Raw genomic sequence first — 19,532 nt, forward strand, 5'->3', positions numbered from 1 at the left:
TATTCAAACAAACTTATTGGGTCGGAGGTGGATCTAGTCTTACTCGTAAGGCTTCTGGGACCCCACCGCCCCGTAGCTGGAGCGGTGTCCCCGGCAACAGCCGCTCCCCAGTTCCTACCCTCCCAACCCCTCACTGGAGTACACAAGAGGATTTAGCTAAAGGTCGTTAAAACGTTAAGACTCCTTTATCCGTGGGTTGGCTTGCCTCAATCCACGCCAAACGGAGAGAAAACCAGAAGCCTAAGGGCCCCTCCGCCCAGTACCAGGAACTCGCCCCGCCCCCCGCCTCAACTTCGGCCACTTGGTAACAAACACTTCCACTTCCTGAGCGCTCTTTCTTCTTGCGCCGCGGGGCGCCGCGCGGAGCACAGGTCCCCGCCCCCGCGCGTTCCCATTGGCCGGCGTCGTTCACCCGGCCCGAGCGCCCCTGCCCGTGGTCTCTGATTGGGCCGCGATGTCCACACCTTCGGTGCGGCCCCGCCCCCGGAATAAGGGGCTGGCGCAGAGTCGCGAGCGCTCAGTCGCCGCGCTGGGTGGGGATTGGTCCGCGCTTTCCGGCTTGGATTCCTCGCAGTTACGCGGCCGCAGCTCGCCGCACACCTGTTCGCTCAGCGCACCGGCGGCGCGGGGGTTCTCTGCAGCGCTTCCTCCTGCCTGCCGGTTCGAAGGGCGGGGAGAAAGTTTGGGCCGTCCCGCCTCCGGCTCCCAACGGGACCCCAAGTCGCACCACTGAGTCGTCGCAGGGCGAGATGAGCGCGGACGCGGCGGCCGAGGAGCCCCTACCCCGGCTCTGCTGTCTGGAGAAGGGCCCGAACGGCTACGGCTTCCACCTGCACGGGGAGAAGGGTAAGCTGGGCCAGTTCATCAGGCTGGTGGAGCCCGGCTCACCAGCCGAGAAGGCGGGGCTGCTGGCCGGAGACCGGCTGGTGGAGGTGAACGGCGAGAACGTCGAGAAGGAGACCCACCAGCAGGTGGTGAGCCGCATCCGCGCCGCACTCAACGCAGTGCGCCTGCTGGTGGTCGACCCCGAGACGGACGAGCGGCTGCAGAAGCTGGGTGTCCAGGTCCGGGAGGAGTTGCTGCACGCCCAGGACGGGCCCGGGCAGGCCGAGCCCCCGGCCGCTACCGAGGCGCAGGAGGCTGGTGGCGAAAATGAGCCGCAGGCCGCCGCGCCGGAGCCGCGCGAAACCGAGAAGAGCGGTCCAGAGCGGGTATGTGTGGGCCCTAACCCGGCGGCGAGTGGAAGGGGGGGGTGTGAGGGGGAAGCGAGAGGAGACCCAGCCGCCCCTCGGACGTCCAACCGCGCTCCTGCCTCCTCTTTCAGAAACTGGATCTTCGAGGGGGAGACTGCTTACGCCTCCCGACAGGTCGCACTGGCTTGGGGCTGCGTCCCGTTACCCCCACGCCCCTTCCCAGCCTGGGCTAGGACCCTGAGCGCCTTGCCACCTGCACTGCTTGTCTCTTGGCTTTTGGGAGCGGGAGTGAGAGAGGGCGGCTCAGAGGAGCGCGCAGTCCCCTTTCTTCGGCTCTGTTGGCGGTGTCTGTTCCCATTCTTCGGAACCCCCCAACTCTGCCCCTCCTCGCACACCCCACTCCCTGCCACCCCAGAGGTGCCAGCTTCCTCCCCGGCCCCTGAGGATGGTAGCTGCAGCTGGGGTGAAGCAACCGCCACCCGACTTCAAAAAGCTAGAGGAATAACAACTCCCAATTCTGTGCGGAGCCCCCGCACCAGGAGGGGAGGGGTCGCCGACAGGGTTCTCCAGGCAGCGCCCCACCCCCGCGGGCGGGTGCGTGTATCATTAACCTCAGCCTGGCGGGACTTCATTCTCCTGAAGTACGGTGTGACTTTTAAGGAGAGGGAGCCCCACCGGCTCTGGGCGGTGTGTGGGGGTGGGGTCCGGGGAGGAGGTGCAGAGGCGTCTCCGGGAGTGGTGGCGACTCTGCCACCGGGAGGATTTATGAGTCTCAGGAATGTGAGGCGTAAGCTGGCTTGTATCTGGGAACGGGAGGGGAGGACTTCGAAGGAAAAGAAAGGGCTGGGAGGAAGGTGGGGAGAGAGTAGCCTGGAGTCGCAGGGCCCTGCAGAAGCCAGCAGAACTCACCAGGGACAGGTGGTCTTGCCCTGTCATTGCCTTTCTCACTTCAGTCCCCTGGACACCAAGCTTACTGGTTGCTTTTTGCCCATCTTTGGTGTTTCCCCAAACGATCCAAGTTTGGATTAGCTGCAGGAGGGGCAGTAGCAAAACAGGAGTTGTGATGAGAGCCTTGTGTCCCCAGAGAGTGAAGGAGGGGGAGGCCGTAGGGTGCAGACTGGGGGGAGCAGAGTCTGGGCCTCCCAGGGCCCCGTTGGCTTGGGCCAGCTCTCCACCTGGTGGCAGCCTGTGGCAGGGGCGTCCGTGATGCCTGCAGAAGCCTCTCTGGACAGAAAAAAGGCACCCTTCGGCCTTAAGGTAGAAAGTGGAGCCCCAGAGGACCAGCTAGTTTCGTGGAAGTGAAGGAAGTGAGGTCGCCAGGAGCCCTGTCCAGCCAGAGCTGGGCGCTGGCAATACCAGGGCCGCTGGGCTCGTGCTTCCTGCCACTGCCAAGCTGGCGTTGGCAAGGATGGGGGAGGGGCCGGGGCATCCCTGGCAGGGGTTTGACACCAGGGAGTTGGAAACCATGATCTCTGATCCCAGGCAGGATCTCGTTTGAACTTTGTGCTGAGCTGAGTGTAGCAGTATGCCATTCCCTCTTTTTTTTTTCTTTTTGGACTTTGGCACTGGCACAAGTAACCACCTCCCCACTCCCCATCCCCCGCCGAGATGCTGTTATGTTCGCTCCTCCCCTTGCCCTTTTGGTTTTTTGTGGGGTTTTTTTTGGTTGGTGTGGTTTTGGTTTTTGTTTTTGTGTTTTTTTGGTCTTTTTGCTGCTGGGTGAGGAAGGATCCGAGGGGAGTTGGAGGGTGCCAGGGGCATGGTGGCCTGACCCAGCCTGTGCTCTCCCACCATGCCATCTGGAAAAGCAGTGGAGCTTGACTTTCTGCTTTCTGGGTGACCCGCAGAATCGGATTCCCCCAGCTGGTGATGGGACATCTGCATTTGCACATACTTCTCAGGCCAGGAGAAGTAGTAGGATACCCTCCAGCTGGTCCTGGGGACACCAACACCAGGCCTCTTGGGGTTTTAGGTCCACAGGCAAGTCACAGAACTTCTCTGAGCCTTGGTTCTCCCATCTGTAAAATGGGGAGTGTTGTCGTACAGTCACCCCTATTTCCTCTAGGATTTTACGAATAGTGGGAAGTACTTGAGCCCCAGGTGGATGCTGAATTGAGCACCTTCTGCCTGGGCATTTGTGCCAGTCCCTCTGGTAGGAAATGCCCATGAAATCTGGTGTGGCGGCCATGCAGGTGACCTGCCCTATCATTGCAAAAAGAAAAAGTCCATAAACACAGTAAAACTGACATTTTTCCTAAAGGCATCTCATATAAGGAATTAGAATTTTACTAACTAGTTTTAGCCTGAATTTGTTTGCAAAGTGGGCACTGTTAACGCTATCTTTATTGGTTCTCACACGTGAAAAAAGCGTTCGGTGGACAAGTGTGACGCAGAGATTGGGTGGCGGGTAACATCTCATTGGGAAGACCACCCTGGGTGGAGAATTCTACAGGCAGAGGGTGTGGGATGCTTGTACTGTTGGAGGAGGCGGGGAGGGATTTGCAGCTGTGCCCACCTGCTCCGTTGGTGGCTTTCCCCACCCCCTCCAAAGGAGGAGCAGCAACACCCCTGCTCACAGCCCCCCCCCCACCCCCAGTGCTGATGGGCCCCAGGCCTGAGCTACCTAGAGCAGGAGTGACTTAACCTCCTAGGCCTCTGTCTCCTCCTGTGTAAGTTGAGAGCATAGGGGCGGCCACACTGGGTGGGGGTTACATGGGGAGGTCCATAAAGGCAGTAGCTCCATGCCTGGCATGGAACCGCTCCGCGAATGTTGGTATTTGAATTGGTAAGTATTTCACAGTGATTGTTAACGTGCCCACCCTTGGGCCACCAGCCCTGGACCTGCCCCTCCTTGGGCAAGTGCTGCTGTGTCCCAGCCTGGCGCTTTCTGAATGCTCGGTCGGAGGCCAGGGTTCTGGAATAATCAGAAGGTGCTCCACAGCCTTTCCCAGTCTGGCAGCCCGACAAGACCCTTCCGTCCGGGAACCTGTCATTTCCCTTCTCCATGAGGCACACTGCAAAACCATTCACAGCCCGCAGAGCCTTTTCTCCACCCCGCAGGCAGAACGAGCTTTTTCTTTGCTCTCCTCCTCCTCCCTGTCCTCTGCATCTTTTATGTCTATGAGCAGGCAACAGTCAAATCACCTGTTCATGATCTCGACCCACTGCAATGGTGAGGAGGGTGAAGGTTGTGGCTGCTTTGTGTTTATATCCCCGGTACTATGCCTGGCGCAGAGCAGGGAGGGCTCACAGAATTTTTGAATGAACGAGTGCATAGTAGCCATCAGGCACCTTTATCCTAATTCATCTCGGTCCAACACCCCCAGAGATTGAAATTCCAGGCAGAACCTCCCTACTCCTTTTTCTTGCCTGCTAGCAGCTTCCATTTGGGTACTAGAGAGGTAAAATCGTCCATTGTTCCCTGCAAACCTCAGCTTCTACTTCTGTGAAGTGGGAACACCAGAACCCACCTTGCAGGGTTTTGGGGAAGTTTGATGAGATGATAGGGGTGTGTGTCAGTGCCTCGCTTGAGGTGCATTCTTGCCAGACCTGACTGACCCTGATCCCAGAGGCAGAAACAGTGCAGGCTGGGGTCCCTGGCTGGCTCAGTCCGTGGAGCTTGTGACTCTTGGTCTTGGGGTCGTGAGTTTGATCCCCACGCTGGGCACAGAGCCTGCTTAATAAATCCAGGGCACCTAGATGGTTCAGTCGGTTGAGTGACTGCCTTCAGCTCAGGTCATGGTCCTGAGATGGAGCCTTGAGCCCTGCATCGGGCTTTCTGCTCAGTGGGGAGTCTACTTCTCCCTCTCCCTCTGATCCCCCCTACCCAGGTCACTCATACACACTCTCAAATAAATAAAATCTTTAAAAAAAATAAATAAAATTTAAATTAAAGCAAAAAGGAACAGTGCAAGCATCCCAGGCAGCAAGGTGGGTGAGTGGGTGGGCACAACGCACTGGCAGCCTCCCAACCTCCTGCCCAGGATAGGCGGGCCATTTCCCACTGGCAGGTTGGAGTTCGGGAGGGCAGAACAGTCTGAGCTGTAGGATGTTTGGATTTGAAGTAGACAGGGTATGTGATGGTGTGAGTGTGGTTCCTTCTCTGAAGGCACAGATGTGGGATTTCTTCTCCCCTGGTTCCTACCTTCAGCTTCCTATAAAGTTAAATCAATAATTCTGGAGAGAATTCTCTTGGAGACAGAATGGGGCACGCTCCGTATGTCTAGATGTGGGCCGTTCTCTTCCTCTCCAGAGTTCCCATCCCATGGGGCCCTGGGGAGGGTGAGGGACCACTTAGGAATTAGAGATGCAGGCCTTCTACGGACAGAAGCCAGAGTCCTCAAGGCCGGTATGAGATGCTCTGCTTTTTGCTGCTCTGAGATGAAATCAGCCCCTCGGGGAAGGAAATTCAGTTCTAGTGCAGCCTTGTGCCCTAAAGATATTGATGGATTTCCATGGCTCCCCTATGACAGCCATGCAAGTTAGGTCTTAGTTTCCCCATTTTGTGAGCGGATAGTGATTGCTCAGTAAATGATAACTATTATTAGTGTCTGGCAGTGTGCTGTGTACTAGACATGCTTCGTGTCGGGGCACCTGGGTGGCTCAGTCCATCCGAGTGGCTCATCCACTCAGATGCAAATCAAGCATTTGAGTTTTGATTTCCGCTCAGGGTCATGAGATCGAGCCCCAAATCTCTCTCTCTCTCTCTCTCAAATAAATAAATCTCTTAAAAAATAATATGCCTTATGTCATTCAATCTACAAAACTACGGCATGAGGTAGATACTAATGCCCATGTCCCCCTGGAAACAGAGTCTTGGTCAGTTCAGGTGGGCAGCCCCAGGGCTCTTCCCACGTGGACGGGGCTGTTACCTCAATTCTCTGACTCCAGTGCCTGCATAGCCACTCAGCCATGCAGTTGGGTTGTATTTGAGGGCCCGACTGTCCAGCTGGGGGTCTGTGCCCATCGCATTCTGGGCTACATATGAGCCATCATAGTGAGTGGAATACATTCACCAGCTCCTTGGCAAGGAAGGGTCCCTGTAGCTTCTGTCTCTTGGGGGTATCCTTTGCGGCATTATGCGTCAGCTCAGAAGTGGCCTGGCTCCTGGCCCCACCCTTCTCTGTGATGGGCTGGGATCCGGAGCCCACCCACCAAGTTTCTACCTTACCCAACCCCTCCCCGCCTCCCCAGTCCTAAGAACCCATCCTTGCTGGCTCTGGGGCTTCCCTGCAGCACAACCCCCCCCTTCCCGCCCCTGCTTGTCCAAGGCCAACTTTGACCTGTTGGCCTTGGCCTTGCCTCACCCCTGAAGTAGGACAGCTCACCATGTCCCCAGCCCTCTGGGCAGTGTTCAGGTTCCTGTGCCCTAGAAAAGGGCCACTCCCTCATTGCTGTGTTGTCTGAGGCTAGAACTCAGACTTCCAGAGTCAAAGGCTCCTGCCCTCCTGGGTGTGTTACAAGGTTGTGGTGCCCAATTCAAGTGTGTGTGTGTGTGTGTGTGTGTGTGTGTGTGTGTGTGTGTGTTGGGGGGGTGATGTAGAAATGTGTTTGGGGGCGGCACCTGAGTGGCTCCGTCCATTGAGTATCCCACTGGTGATTTTCCATGCTGGTCACAATCTCAGGGCCTTGGGATAGAGCCCTTGGGGTGGGGCTCCGTACTTAGCACAGTCTGTTCGAGATCCTTGCTCTCCCTCTCCCCCTTCCCCCACTTGTGCATGCACGCCCCCCCAAATAAATAAATCTTTAAAAAAATTGGGAGGCAAACAGCCTGATGGTTGAGAGTGAGACCTCTAGAATATCAGCAGGCCCTGGTGGCAGCCACTGGCCACGTATGGCTCTTAGCACTTGAACTGTGCTGGTCCCATTTGAGATGTGTTGGAAGTTAGAAATGCACACCAGATTTTGAAGGCTTCCTACAACCCAAAAGACATAAAATAACGCTGTAAATAATTTTGAAGTGGGTTACATGTTGAAATGATAGCGGTTTGGGACATATTATGTGAGATAAAGTCATTGTAATTAATTTCTAATTCCTTTTTTTACTTCAATGTGACTACTGGGAAATTTTTAATTGCCTCCCTGACTGATACTGTGTTACTGTTGGACGTGCTGTTCCCCATCTGAGTTCAGAGCCCGCCTTCTCCCCTCTGTGTACTTGAGCAGTTGATGGGACCTTTTTGAACCTGAGTTCCCTCATCTGGGAACAAGGGCAGTAATACCTTCCTCACAAGATTAGAATTAGGTTTGAATGAGAAAATGTACATAAAATCGTGGTGTGGCCCTTGGCCCACAGTACATACTCAGTAAACAGTAGCTTCTATTTGTTATTTTAATAGAGCCACAATTACACAAGCTCTCTGAAGGTCTTTGTCCCTTCAGGACAGCCCTTAAATCCAGTGACTTCTGGGAATGAGGGTGAGGAAGAAGCGGGGGATGAGGGTACAGTGCCTGCGGAGCGGTCGGGCATGGGGCGGCCAGGCTGGAGGGAGTCCAGCCAGGCAGCAGCCCACGTACCAGCCTGCTCCGTCCCAGGCTTGCCCAGCCCTGGGGAGACCTGAGCCAAACTCCTTTGGGTGGGTCTCTGGCCAGCACCGGGAGAAAAGAAGCTGGCACAGGGCCCCTACACGGGGCGTGGGAGAAGCAGCTCCCACTTTACCATAGGTCTCCCTCCCAGAGCCCACCCAGTCCACCCAGATCATCCTGTTAGGCTCCTGAGAGGGGCCGTCCCACTGAGAAACAGGAAGGCCAAGACCAAGGGCTGGAGCAGCTCCTTTTTCACAAATGGAGATGGCCAACATCCCTGTCTGCACAGACCTGGGTGGGGAAGGTCCTGTGGCCACGGGTCAGTGGCCACCGAGCCTTTTCTGTACCTCGGGTGAGGAGAGGATGCCTCTAGCCTCGAGCTCTGGCCACTGGCCAGCAGTCTGAGCTCCTGGTCACTTCCCAACCTGCCCTGAGGACAGTGCCCCCTTGCTGCCCAGTCACATGTCACCCTCAGGCTAGGCCAGCTCTCGCCATCCATCATGGCTTCCTTGAAGAGCTGGCACCAGACCCGAGCTTGTGTCTCTAGAGTTCTGTGGAACCACCGACCTGCCTCCCAGGGCAGCCGCTGGGCTCTTCCTAATGCCCAGCGTCCCCCCTATCCGACACGACATTCCCCCCCCACCCCACCCCCCAAGCACCAGGGCTCCTCCTGCCCACTCCCCTGTCCCCTTTTTGTCCCCTTGTTGTTGGGGCTGATCTACCTGGGGCAGCAGGCTTCAGTCTTATCTGCGTAAACAAGAGCCCTGGGCTGGGCTGGGCTGGGCTGGGCCGGGCTGGGCTGTGTTGGGGGAGGGGCAGTCTTGGAAGGTGAGGGTCACCTCTTTTGTTCCCTAGCCACCCTGGGGTCTTCTGGCTCTAACAGCCCATTTCTTCTGGGGCCCAGAGCTGCCTGGCCTTCTGGAAGGAGCCTGTCTGTTTTCTATAGAGCCCATCACCATGACACCAGCCAGGGAGGGGCCGGGCCCAATGGGGCGTTGGCCCCCGGCAGCCCTCCCCGAGGAGGAACAGGGAGCGGCCCTGGGCCTGCTCCCCAGAGAGGGCACTGGTATTAGGGTATCGACTTTCCTCGGCTTTCCAGGTGGTTGCTGGTGGTGCCTATTGAATTCCGTGCCCGCCGTCCGCTCCCTGGGCTCCGTGGGTGGAGGTGATTAGGCGGCTACTTGGGGCCAGGCTGGGCTCCCTGGGAGAGAAGGGGGAGTGGAGGGGATGGCCACGGGGGCCTGTGACAGGATTTGGGACAGCCTGACAACCTGAGGGTGGGAAGAGGTTCCAGGAGAAGAGTCTGAAGGCAGCTGTCCTGGCAAGATCTTTTCTGGAAAACTTGTCTGGTGTTGCCTGGAAGACTCTGTCCCACCCCCCAGCCACCCCAGCTCATTTGCACTGTCCTTTGGCCACCACTGCCTCTTGTTCCTTCCTCTTGCTTCCCAGTCTCCCCCAGGCGCCTCAGGAGCAGGTCCTGATTTCTGCTTCTGACCTGTCATGGTCTCTGGGATCCCTACCTGGCACTCTGAACGCTCTGAGGCCATGCTTCCCTTGAAGTCCCCTCCCCACCCCCAGCTCTGGACCCCTCCTGAGCCCCTGGGGGCCACACAACTAGGACCAAGATAGGCTGGACTTTCCAGCTACCCCCTTTTCCCCAGAGGCAGAACCCAGGTCCTACTTCAGCTCTGGGGGTGCGGGCCCAGGAGCAGCAATGGCCAGGCTCTGCCCGGGTCCCTGCCCCCTTCCCACCAGATCCCCAGGGAGGTTGGCCCCCCCGCACCCGCCAACCCCCACGGGGACAGCCTCCACCCTGGGCTGCTTTGATGGGCTGACTCGGCATGTGGCAGGGACACCTCCTGGAGACCACTGGGGGAGGGGTGGAGAAAAACCGCCTGGTCTCCTGGAAGAACTATGAGCCCCCTCCCCTCCCTTGGGAAGGAGGGAGCTGGATATGGCCTGTAGGTGTCTGAACTTGTCAGAAAACCACCTGGAGCTTCCTGTCCCCCTGCTCAGGCACCGCCAGAGGGTCAGGGAGCAGTACCAGGGAAAGGGAGCAGTGGGGGAGCTGAGCCCCATTTCTTCCAACCCCACGGCTTGGGACTGGCAGAGGGGAGCGAGGTTCAGAGCAGGCGCTCCGGCTTTAATGACGGGGCTCTGGGCAACATGCCCATGTGGAGGATCAGGAAGAAAAGCCTGCAGCCCTGAGCCCCAGGCCGGACTGCCCTGCTGGCCAGGAGCTCTCCCAGAACCGTTAGGCTGCCCCAGCCCAGGCCTGCCCACTGCTGCATTGCGAATCCCAAGCTCAGGCTGGAGCCGTGGCCGCGAGAGGCCTTGAGCACCCGGAAGGAGGGCTGTGGTTTCAGCAGCGGCCGGCTGCCTCCCAGCAGAGCCTGCGCCGCCGTGGGAGAGCAGCCCATGTTTATGATTCCTGCTGAGGCCTCCTCCCAGTCTGGACTTGGGTCCTTCGGAGCCTGCCCATGGATGGTGGGAGGAACACGGGGTCCAAGTCAGAGACCTTGTGAGAGCTCCGGCCCCTCCACTGTGCAGCTCGCTGGGTGACATTGGGCCGTGGGCTTAACATCTGGACTCTCGGTTTCCAGGCCTTGAGAACGGGGGTGCCTGGTGCCAGCCGAGTTGCGATGGGAAAGACGACTCTTTGGAATGAGAGGAGGTGGGGAGGAGCGGGGACAGCAGGGCTGCACAGTTCTCCTCCCCACTTTCTCAGGGTGATTGCGGGCTCTGCCTGGCTGGGGCAGAAAGCTGAGCCTGCCTGTGGTGGCAACCGGTCAGACCTGTTCCTGCTCACCTGGGCCTCGGGGAGGGCTGGGCTGGCAGCTTTGTGGAGGGATTAGCTGGAGGGGAGAAGAGCCTCCCTTACTCAAACAAGATCCTGTGGGGGCTGCGAGGGGGATAAGCAGCCGCTGGGAGGAGGGGGGCCCCCTCCTGGAATTGTACCCTGTTGACAGGGAGAGTTGGGGAGAAGATGCTTTGCAACCACTGGGGCTCCCCTCTTCCCCCCCCCCTTTTTAATGCTTGCTTCTCTGGCCTTGCTACTATATGGGATGAGGGGACCCTGCTGAAGGAGAAACCAGGGAAGGGCCCACGGTCTCTGGCCCAGATCAGCGTGAAATACAGGTCCAGCCATCACCTCTTTCCTGTCTTCCTCTCCACACACCCCACCAACATCCTGAAACACAGAAAGACCTGCCCAGGCAGTTAAAGGAAGGCAAAGTCACCCTCCGGCCACCTCCATCCCCCATGAGACTGAAAGGGTGGGGGGCCCCAGATGGCAGCTGCCTGCTGGGACTGGCAAGTTGGGGCAGGAGGCCCCTAAGCCCTCCTCTCCTTCCCTGCCTCCCTGGCCAGCCCTAGTCCCCGCTGGGGACTGGCGACTCAGCAGCCTGGCCCGGCCCGCAGCCTACCCCCCAGGATCTCCCTTCTCGGCTTAATGTGACTCATCAGTAGGGTGCCCAGCGCTGGGAAAGTCTGCTCAGGCACAGGGATTTTGAAGTTGCGAAGCGTTCCCACCTGTGTGAATTCTCTCACTCGGCCTTCCAGCGAACCAGGCAGCCTATAAATGAGGAACCTGAGGCGCGAGAAGGAAATTACTTAGAAGGAAATTACTTGCCCCGGGTCACATAGCTAGTAGGTGGGGAAGCGGACACTGGGGCGGGGGCCTTGACTCCAGCCTCTGCTCGTGACCTGGTGGCCTGGGGGGTCCCTGGGCGCTAGCAGGCTGGCCGCTGCAGCTCCAGGCCTGGAACGAGAGGGAGGGGGACCCCCAAGTCAGGCCTTGGGCTCGAGCTTCTGGCTGACGTTTCAGTTGCTGGCCGTGCGCACCCGGTTCCCTCCATTGTGTAAATGGGTCCAAGGGCTGCAGCCTCTACGCTAAGCTGCTTAAGTTGGACCAAGGATGGTGAAAACCATTCTCAGCTGAGTGTCCAGGTGCTGGAGAGAACTCTGCCTGGGCCCTTTCAGGCCCAACTTGGGGCCATGGCCACAGCCACGCTGGGCTCTCCCCACAGCCCAGCCCTGCTTCTCATGGCCCTTTCCCCATGCAGGCTTCCCCGGCAGGGTCTTTGGGGTTCTGCTGCTGCCTTTGCCCCCAGCCTCCTGCTGGCTGGGGTCCCTGTCCTGTCGAGGACTCCTGACTGTGCTTCCCGCCCTGGTCTGGGATCATCTGGCCACCTGCTTCCTTTTCGCTGGGCTGTTTGGCTTGGATGGGGAAAGGCTTTGCTGTACACACTGACCAGCCTTCAGTAAACACCCTGTCTCCGCTGCTGCAGAGAACTGGGTACCAAGGGGCTCAGAAGCCCCAGTCACCCAGCCAGGCTGGCAGCGGGGCCACCCCAACCCCAGATGGGGCCAGACAGAACTTCTACTGGGGAGGCATAAGGTAGCAATCAAAATAACACAATTAACCTTAGAATGTCACAAGGGAAGGGACTCGAGTTAATCTGGTCCCGCCTCCCATTTGCCAGAAGGAGGGGACTGGCTTGGAGGGGGCACCTGGGCAGTGTGCGACAATGCCAGGTCTTCTGGGTTCCAGCCCAGCATTCTCTCAGATTGCTGTGTGGGATCTCGGCAAACTTGCCTTAGTCCCATGTGTTCCTTGTTGGGGAGGGGAAGGGGTCAGGCACCTGGCTGGGAAGGCGGGACGGAGAATGGCCACGGATCCTCCTCTATCCCCACAGCGGGAGCTGCGGCCTCGGCTCTGCACCATGAAGAAGGGCGCCAACGGCTACGGCTTCAACTTGCACAGCGACAAGTCCAGGCCGGGCCAGTTCATCCGGGCAGTGGACCCAGACTCACCTGCCGAGGCCTCAGGACTCCGGGCTCAGGACCGCATCGTGGAGGTAATGCTTCTCGGCCTCTTTCCAGGTACCTGCTTCCTGCCTACCTCCACACACACAAACAGTTCCTGGGGCAGCCATCACACCGCCTGCTCCTTGGTTAGCGCAAGGGGTCCAGAGAGCCCAGATGGAGGGAGGGAGGGAACCAGAGAGAGGAGAATTATGGTGGGTGGGTGGGCAGGAGGGAGGGCAGGAAGGTAGGAAGGAAGGGCAATGGATGGCCGATAGACTAATTCCCTCCCCACCACCTTCTCTGGGTTCTTATTCACCGAGAGAGACACTCAGTAGCCCAGCATCCACCCAGCCCTTCCAGTGGACATGTGAGGACACCTACAGAGTGTCCTACTGCCTGAGGCCTCCATGGTGGCAGGTGCACTCAGAACTCTTTGTGTGGTGCTCAGGAGGAAATGAAACATGAACCCTCTGCCATGGGCGAGCCCCAGAATCTCAGTCTTAGAACCTTAGAGCTAGAAGAACCTCTCTCCCAAGACTTCTCATTTTACACGTGAGCAAACCACGGCCCAGAGCGGGAAGTCGGACACAAGTACATAGAAACACTCAGGCCCATCCCAGGCCTCGCCGATCTTTCCTGTCCTTCTGTCACAGCTGTGTTTGTTTAGTCTTTTCTGGATATTTTCTTTGGCTTTTCTCATGTGTCCTCCTCATTTGATTGTCAAGTGGGAGGACCACTTGGCTTATAGTTCAGGACTCCCAGGCAAGGGGGGTTTCGTGTCCCCAGACTGCCAGCAGGCTGAGGACATGAATAGGACCATTCGTACCACCTCCACCTGCCCCCCTAAAACTGCCAGTAACCCCTGACCTCCCCTCCCCACCCACAACAGGTGAACGGGGTCTGCGTGGAGGGCAAGCAGCACGGGGATGTGGTATCTGCCATCAAAGCTGGTGGGGATGAGACCAAGCTACTGGTGGTTGACAAGGAGACTGATGAGTTCTTCAAGAAATGCAAAGTGATCCCATCTCAGGAGCACCTGAATGGTGAGCAGCGGAAGCCCCCGGGTCAGGGACGTTGTTGGCCGGTGCTCCAGATCTCACTGTGTCCTGGCTGACGGGTGGACAGTTTCCTGTTTAATAGCTTCCTCCCTCTCCCTCAGGGGAGTATGGGGAAAAGAGGGGCCTGATGTCGGGAGAGGAAGAGGGGATGGCAGTGGTTTCTGAGGATGGCGAAGGACGGGGTTAAGCCATCACGAGGGATGGCGAGACGGGACGGACGGAGGTACTTATTCCCAGACCAGAGCCTCAGCACTGAAGGGAGGCCTCAGTCCCGGCCCCTGCACCCCTAGTAGGTTCTCCAGGCAGTGCTCATGCAAGGGAAGGGTTAACTCCAGCTTTGCTTGGTCAGATCAGACTCCAGTGACAGGGGCCCCCTGCCTCCCCTCCCTTCTCTCAGGTTGTCGTGGAAACCCAGGCTCACTGGCTCTAGGCGCCAGTGGGTGCCTCCTTGGTCCCTGCTTCCTGGGCCCCTGCCTTCCCCTCCCCACCCCCAACACCCTGCCAAGCCTGGCACCTCCCCCTGCCCAAGCCCCAGCCATACCGGGCCAGGCTGCTGCCCGAGGGCAGGAAGGAGTTAAGCAAAGCTCGTTCCCTGGTCTGGACTTTTCTCCCTGAAGAGATGGCTCCTGGGGGAGGGCGAAGTAGGGTGGGTGGGACCTCTTTGGACTTTGCAGTGGGCAGGGCCTCCCTAAGGGTGTTGGGGGTTTTTATTTGTAGGGGGTGATCCACCTAAAGGTCCTGCCACAGACCCCTCCTTTGGGTGGAGGGGTGGGGGAAGCAGACTCCAGGCCTGGGAGGCAGGGCACCACCTTATCCTTGTTTCCCGAGTTCACAGAAGCTAGATAACTCAAGATAGTGGCCTTCCTCGGTGAGGGGGAAACCGAGGCCCTGAGAAGCTCCATCCTTGCTCTTGGCCACGAGGTGCAGGGAAGACGGCTGAGATCTGGATTCACAGCTGATGAAATACCTTCCCCTGAGGCCTCCAGCTTCCTTCCCCCGCCTACCCCTAAGGAATCACGCCTCAGACATTCCTTCCTCTTATCTCTGTGGCTGGGTGGGATGGGCCCTGAGAATCTTGGTGGTGATTGTGGTGATTGTAGCCTCTGGCCTGAGGAGCTACACAGGGAGGGGCCTGAGGGCAAATCTCCTTCCCAGGTATGGGGGGGTGGGTCTCCAGGCTGCCCTCCAGCCCTCGCAGCTGGGTGTAACTGTCCCCACAGAGAAGAATGCCCTCCCAGCAGCTGCCTCCTGACCATAGGAGACAACTGGGGGTGGGGAGTGGGTGAGGGTCCCCGTGTCCCAGTGATCCCGTGCTCAGCCCCTGTGGGGAGAGGGTGGGTAGCAGTAGGGAGGAAATGGTGAAGTCCAGGCCCCAGGAAAGACGCACGTTGATAGTGAAGGAAGAGTCCGAAGAAACCCACGCAGGCTGACCAGCCCCAGCGGTGGAACAGTCCTGCCTCAGCCCAGCGAGGGGGGACCCCAGGCTGGTGTTCTCTCCTGAGCACCCCGTCACCCACACATTGGCAAGCAGGAGTGGGGATGATTTTCTCTTTTAGGTGAGGCAGCTGCTGCCCGGAGTCTGGGGTGTGTTTCTCACTCTGGTGCCCAGGCCTGGGGATCTGCATTTCTGACAAGCTTTCCAGGTGATTCGTAGGCAGCCAGCCTGGAATTTCCACCCCCTTAAGGACAGTTTTTCCAAATTGTTCATGACCCATGTGTGGTTCGCAAGATCAACCTAGTAGGCAAAGACTAGCGTGCGACTTTAAACGAAACTGAATTGAAAATACAGGAGAGCATTACAAGGTGGTAAGGGTGTGTGTTGCTTTGTGAAGCTTGTTCCCCGCGGTCTGTGTGTGCCGGGTCACAAGGACGGCAGCTGTACCGCAGGAGGGTTGCAGTCAAGGGACTCAAAACACTCAAGTAGGGCACAAGGTCTAATCATGGGCCAAACCGGCAGCCGACCCTCCTCCTCTCGGGGCGCCGCTCCGTCCGCATCCCCCAGAGCTTCTGGACTCACCTCTGCTGGTTTCTTGTTTTTTCTCCCTTCTCCTAGGTCCCTTGCCTGAGCCCTTTACCAACGGGGAGATTCAGAAGGTAAAGGCAGACCCCCCCCCCCCGCCCGATGCTTCTCTGGCCCTCAACAAGCCAGGGGCTGTAGGAGAAGGATGGAAGGCGGCATGGCTGGGACAAGGACGGCCGTTGGGCTCAGGTTGCGGCCCCCTCCTGAGCCCTGAGCTATGGAGCTGCCCACGGTGCCCCCCTCCGCCCGTGTGGAGCGCTTAGGCGGGAGGGAGAGGCCTGGCTGTGCCCCTCGCAGCCCGCTATCCTGGTGACAAGCCCCGCCTTCAACTCCCCACCGTACAGAAGAGGCCATTCTTCCCCCCCAAGAACAGAGCTTCAGTGTCTGGACGCACGCTGCCTGGGCCCTGCTACTTCAGTCTGGGTTGGAAGAACAAAGCCCCTCCTCCCCTCCTCCCTGGGCAGAAGGGAAGAGAAGGCCGTGGAGGCTGGGGAAGAGATGGTGGGGCCTGGTGCCAGCTGAGGCCGCAGAGGAACCCAGGCAGAGGCTGAGCACCAAGCTGAAGCCTTGGCCAAGACCTTCACTCTGGGACAGGCTGACTCCGAGTCAGACCACAGAGCTGGAGCTTTCTACAGGGCCTGCTCAGAGGGTTCCCATCCCCAGGGGCTACTACGGGGGAGGGGGGTGGCCTTGGGTCACCTGAACCTTCTGTCACCCCATCTGTGGGCCTAGAACTCTCATCCCTCTTATTCCTCCAAAGCCCTTCTTAGCTGCTTTGGGGTTAAGGTTTCAAAATTCCTGGGGTCAAGTCCAAGGAAGCAGGTGGGCTGCAGGAAATTCAGGGACTATCACACAGTTCCCTGTGCCAGGCAGAGGCCCCCAGGATCCCCACACTCCCCTCAAAGCCCCTCCACGGTCACTGGCCCAAAAGGCTAGTTGACGCTGAAGGCTACTTTGGGAGAGCTGGGGGGTGGGCGGTGGGGGCATGTGAGCAGTTGAGCTAATCCCACGGTGGTCCCTCCCACTCGGGTGGTGGAACCAGCCTGCCCTCTGATCCCTAGAGGAATGTGAAATGTCAATCCCCAAGGCTGGCCAGCCAGCCCCCCCAACCCCCTACACTCTCCTACAGACTAAGGCAGTGTGGCTTTTGGGTCGATGGGAAAGGCTGGTGTGGAGTTTACCAGACCAGGACACCTGTCTTCCCTAGGAACACTCTTCCTTGTTCAAGACTTCCCCACCCCATCCCTTGCCAACCCACACTCCTCCTCTCTGTGCCAGGAGAACAGTCGTGAAGCTCTGGCAGAGGTGGCCTCTGAGAGCCCCAGATCAACCCTGGCAAGAACCATCTTCAGTGATACCAGTGAGGAGGTAGGCTGTTGGCTGGGCGGGCAGAGGGTGGCACTGGGTTACAGGAAGCCCATTCCCAGGCCACGCTCGTTCCTGGCACACCAGCCTGCCTTGGGAGGTCACATGCTGTGCCACGTTCTGTCCTTGTGACCTGGCTTCCCTGGGCACTGCCCCAAGGGAGCCACCTTGCTGAGGCTGAGGACCGGGACGCCTGGCCAGGCACTGACTCCCTCCCTCTGCTGCCACCTCCTCTTCGCAGCTGAACTCCCAAGACAGCCCCAGGAAACAGGACTCCATGGCCCCCTCGTCTACCTCCTCCTCCTCTGACCCCATCTTGGACTTCAGCGTCTCCCTGGCTGTGGCCAAAGAGAGGGCCCATCAGAAGCGCAGCAGCAAACGGGCCCCGCAGATGGACTGGAGCAAGAAAAATGAGCTCTTCGGCAACCTCTGAGCATCCTCCTACTGTGCCCAGGAAAGCTGGGAGGGCCTGGCCAGCCCCCAGGCCCCAGCCCTGCTCCCTTGCCCTCCTCCTCACTCACTCCCTGCTCCTCCTCCAATCAACACTTAAATCAGCACCAGCACCCTCCCTGCCCCCGCCCCCATCGGTGAATCTGATTTTTCTAGAGAACAGTGCTCTTCCCTTACCTCTGGAAAGGTGAATGTGTTTCCATCCTGCCCCGACCAGAAAGCAGACTCTTCCCTGCCCCTCCTCCGGGAGTGCTCCAGCCCCTTGCCACTCCCCAGGGACATCACTGGAACGCACACCAAGCAAGGATGGGGGGACCTGGCGAGAGGTCCCATTCCCTTGCGACCCCAAGTGATGACGAAGTCCGGGGTTGGTGAGGACCCCCAGTGACACTGCGGAACAGACAGGGGTCCCTCTTCCTCAGAGCCGGGGTTTGGGCATCTTCTTTTCGTTGATTTGACTTTTTGAGTGCAGTACCGGAATTTAGAGGGATTTCGGTTTCCTTAATTAACATGATTTGTCAGGTTGTTGCATCCGGGACATGGCATCAACCTCGGCCTTGAACTTCGTTCCTGCCCTGGAGCCCCGGGCAGCATGGGGGCAGGTCTCGCTATCCCCTGCCCAGCCACCCTAGTGTAAGGAAACCCCGTCAAATTCAGCTGGCTTCCATCCTGCCTCAGCCTCTGTGTCGTCTTTTAGAGCTCGGGGTGTCCCCTCACCCTCTGGCTGAGGGTGGCGTAATCCAGGCTTCTGGAACTCCGGTGGGGGAGTAGTACCAGGGGGGCAGCTGTATTCCGAGGGCTCGTAGCTGCCTGCCTGCTGCCCGTGGGAGTGGGACCTGCCCAGCTCCTGAATGGATGCAAAGGCTGCCTCCCCCCCCACCCCCCCAACAAACTTTCGGGTAGGAAGGGGGAGGGGAGGTTCACATGCTCCGAGGACTTCCTGCACTTTGATTCAGGGGCACAGAAATGGTGAAGGCCCCAAAGGAGCTGCATGGAGAATGCAGAGAGGGGCTTCAGTCTTTCCCACTCGCGGCCAGCGGGGTGCAGGAGTGGCCGGGGCTGGCGGCAGATCCTCCATCTCATCTGGCTGTGGACACGACCAGAGGGCAGCTGTCCAGGACACGCTCTGTGGCAGGTGGGGGGGAGGGGGCTTTCCAAGGGCAAAACACCCTGGTGCTTGAGAGGTCCAGGTCTTCCCCACCGCTGGCACCTGAGGCCACATCCTGGACGTCTGCCAGGGTGGCCCACGAGGGCTGAGGCTGCCAGGCCTGGAGGTTCTTGGAAGGGAAGCTGATGCTCAAGAGACCGCTAACCAAAGAGGACCCAGGGAGCCCCTGGGGTTCAGAGAAGGCTGGGGCGCATCTGGCTGCATGGCCTCTCTCAAGTTCAGATTCCCACCAGCCTTAAGAGAAACCATTCCAAACCTTTTCATAGTACCCTGGCCTTGGACCTGGCCCACTCCCTCCCAACTTTGACTCTAGCTTGTGACCCCTGGTGAAGCCCCTGCCAGGTAAGCAAGGCCTGAAGACTGCTCCACGGGGCAGCAGAGGGGGACCCCCCCAAATTGGGGGTCCCTGATGCAGCGATGGAACTCCTATCACTGAGCGGCCAGACACATTACAAACTGTTCTCAGCAAGCAGAGTCAGACTCTCGCTTCCCACCTACGCAGAAGTGTTGGAATACACCTGCCGGGGGGGGGGGGTGCTGGGAGCTGACGCCCCCAGCCACAGTTCTGGCTCTGCTACCATAAGCACACTGCAACTCATCTGAAAGTTTCCTCCCTTCGAGATTATGGGGTACCCTCAAAGGTCTCTTCCATGGCCACGTTTTGAAACCTGTTTGGCCTCAACGGCCACAGAGGTTATGACGAGACAGGTGGGAGTTGAGGGATGTCCCGTGTCCTGTTGCTGGGCAGCCCTTGCCATCCCAAACCTGTGTCTCTGGCGCCCCCTTGTGGGTTTGTCAGGCGCAGCTGCTCCCAGAGGCCGACGAGCAGACTGGGGGGGCGGAGGTCAGAGGTCCCTTTGGGAAGGTACACCGAGCGGCTTCTGCTTTCTCCTGCAGCCCTTAGCTCAGCAGAGGCTCCAGGGTTCACCAGCAGAGGGAGCTCC

The 19,532-nt window shown here is 58.7% G+C and overlaps 1 protein-coding gene across 1 annotated transcript; it reads left to right on the top strand.

Annotated features, from left to right (window-relative positions):
• Window positions 1-355: 355 nt before the first annotated feature.
• Window positions 356-18,093, top strand: LOC111160256 (SLC9A3 regulator 1). The gene is made up of 6 exons (XM_022523182.1): window positions 356-1,211; window positions 12,416-12,577; window positions 13,417-13,570; window positions 15,639-15,679; window positions 16,884-16,973; window positions 17,212-18,093. The coding sequence occupies exons 1-6, from the start codon at window positions 750-752 to the stop codon at window positions 17,401-17,403; spliced, it is 1,101 nt and encodes a 366-aa protein (XP_022378890.1). The 5' UTR covers window positions 356-749; the 3' UTR covers window positions 17,404-18,093.
• The last annotated feature ends 1,439 nt before the right edge of the window (window positions 18,094-19,532 follow it).

The sequence above is a fragment of the Enhydra lutris genome, unplaced genomic scaffold (genome assembly GCF_002288905.1).
Source record: "Enhydra lutris kenyoni isolate GAN:26980312 unplaced genomic scaffold, ASM228890v2 scaffoldscaffold75, whole genome shotgun sequence".
NCBI classification, from domain to species: Eukaryota; Metazoa; Chordata; class Mammalia; order Carnivora; family Mustelidae; genus Enhydra; species Enhydra lutris.

What these genes read in the sequence shown, in the direction of transcription:
- LOC111160256 (XM_022523182.1), top strand. Translation starts at nt 750, where the DNA reads ATGAGCGCGGACGCGGCGGCCGAGGAGCCCCTACCCCGGCTCTGCTGT. An exon ending in ATCTCAGGAGCACCTGAATG is followed by an intron (nt 13,571 to 15,638) that starts GTGAGCAGCGGA and finishes CCCTTCTCCTAG; the next exon opens with GTCCCTTGCCTGAGCCCTTT. An exon ending in CCAACGGGGAGATTCAGAAG is followed by an intron (nt 15,680 to 16,883) that starts GTAAAGGCAGAC and finishes TCTCTGTGCCAG; the next exon opens with GAGAACAGTCGTGAAGCTCT.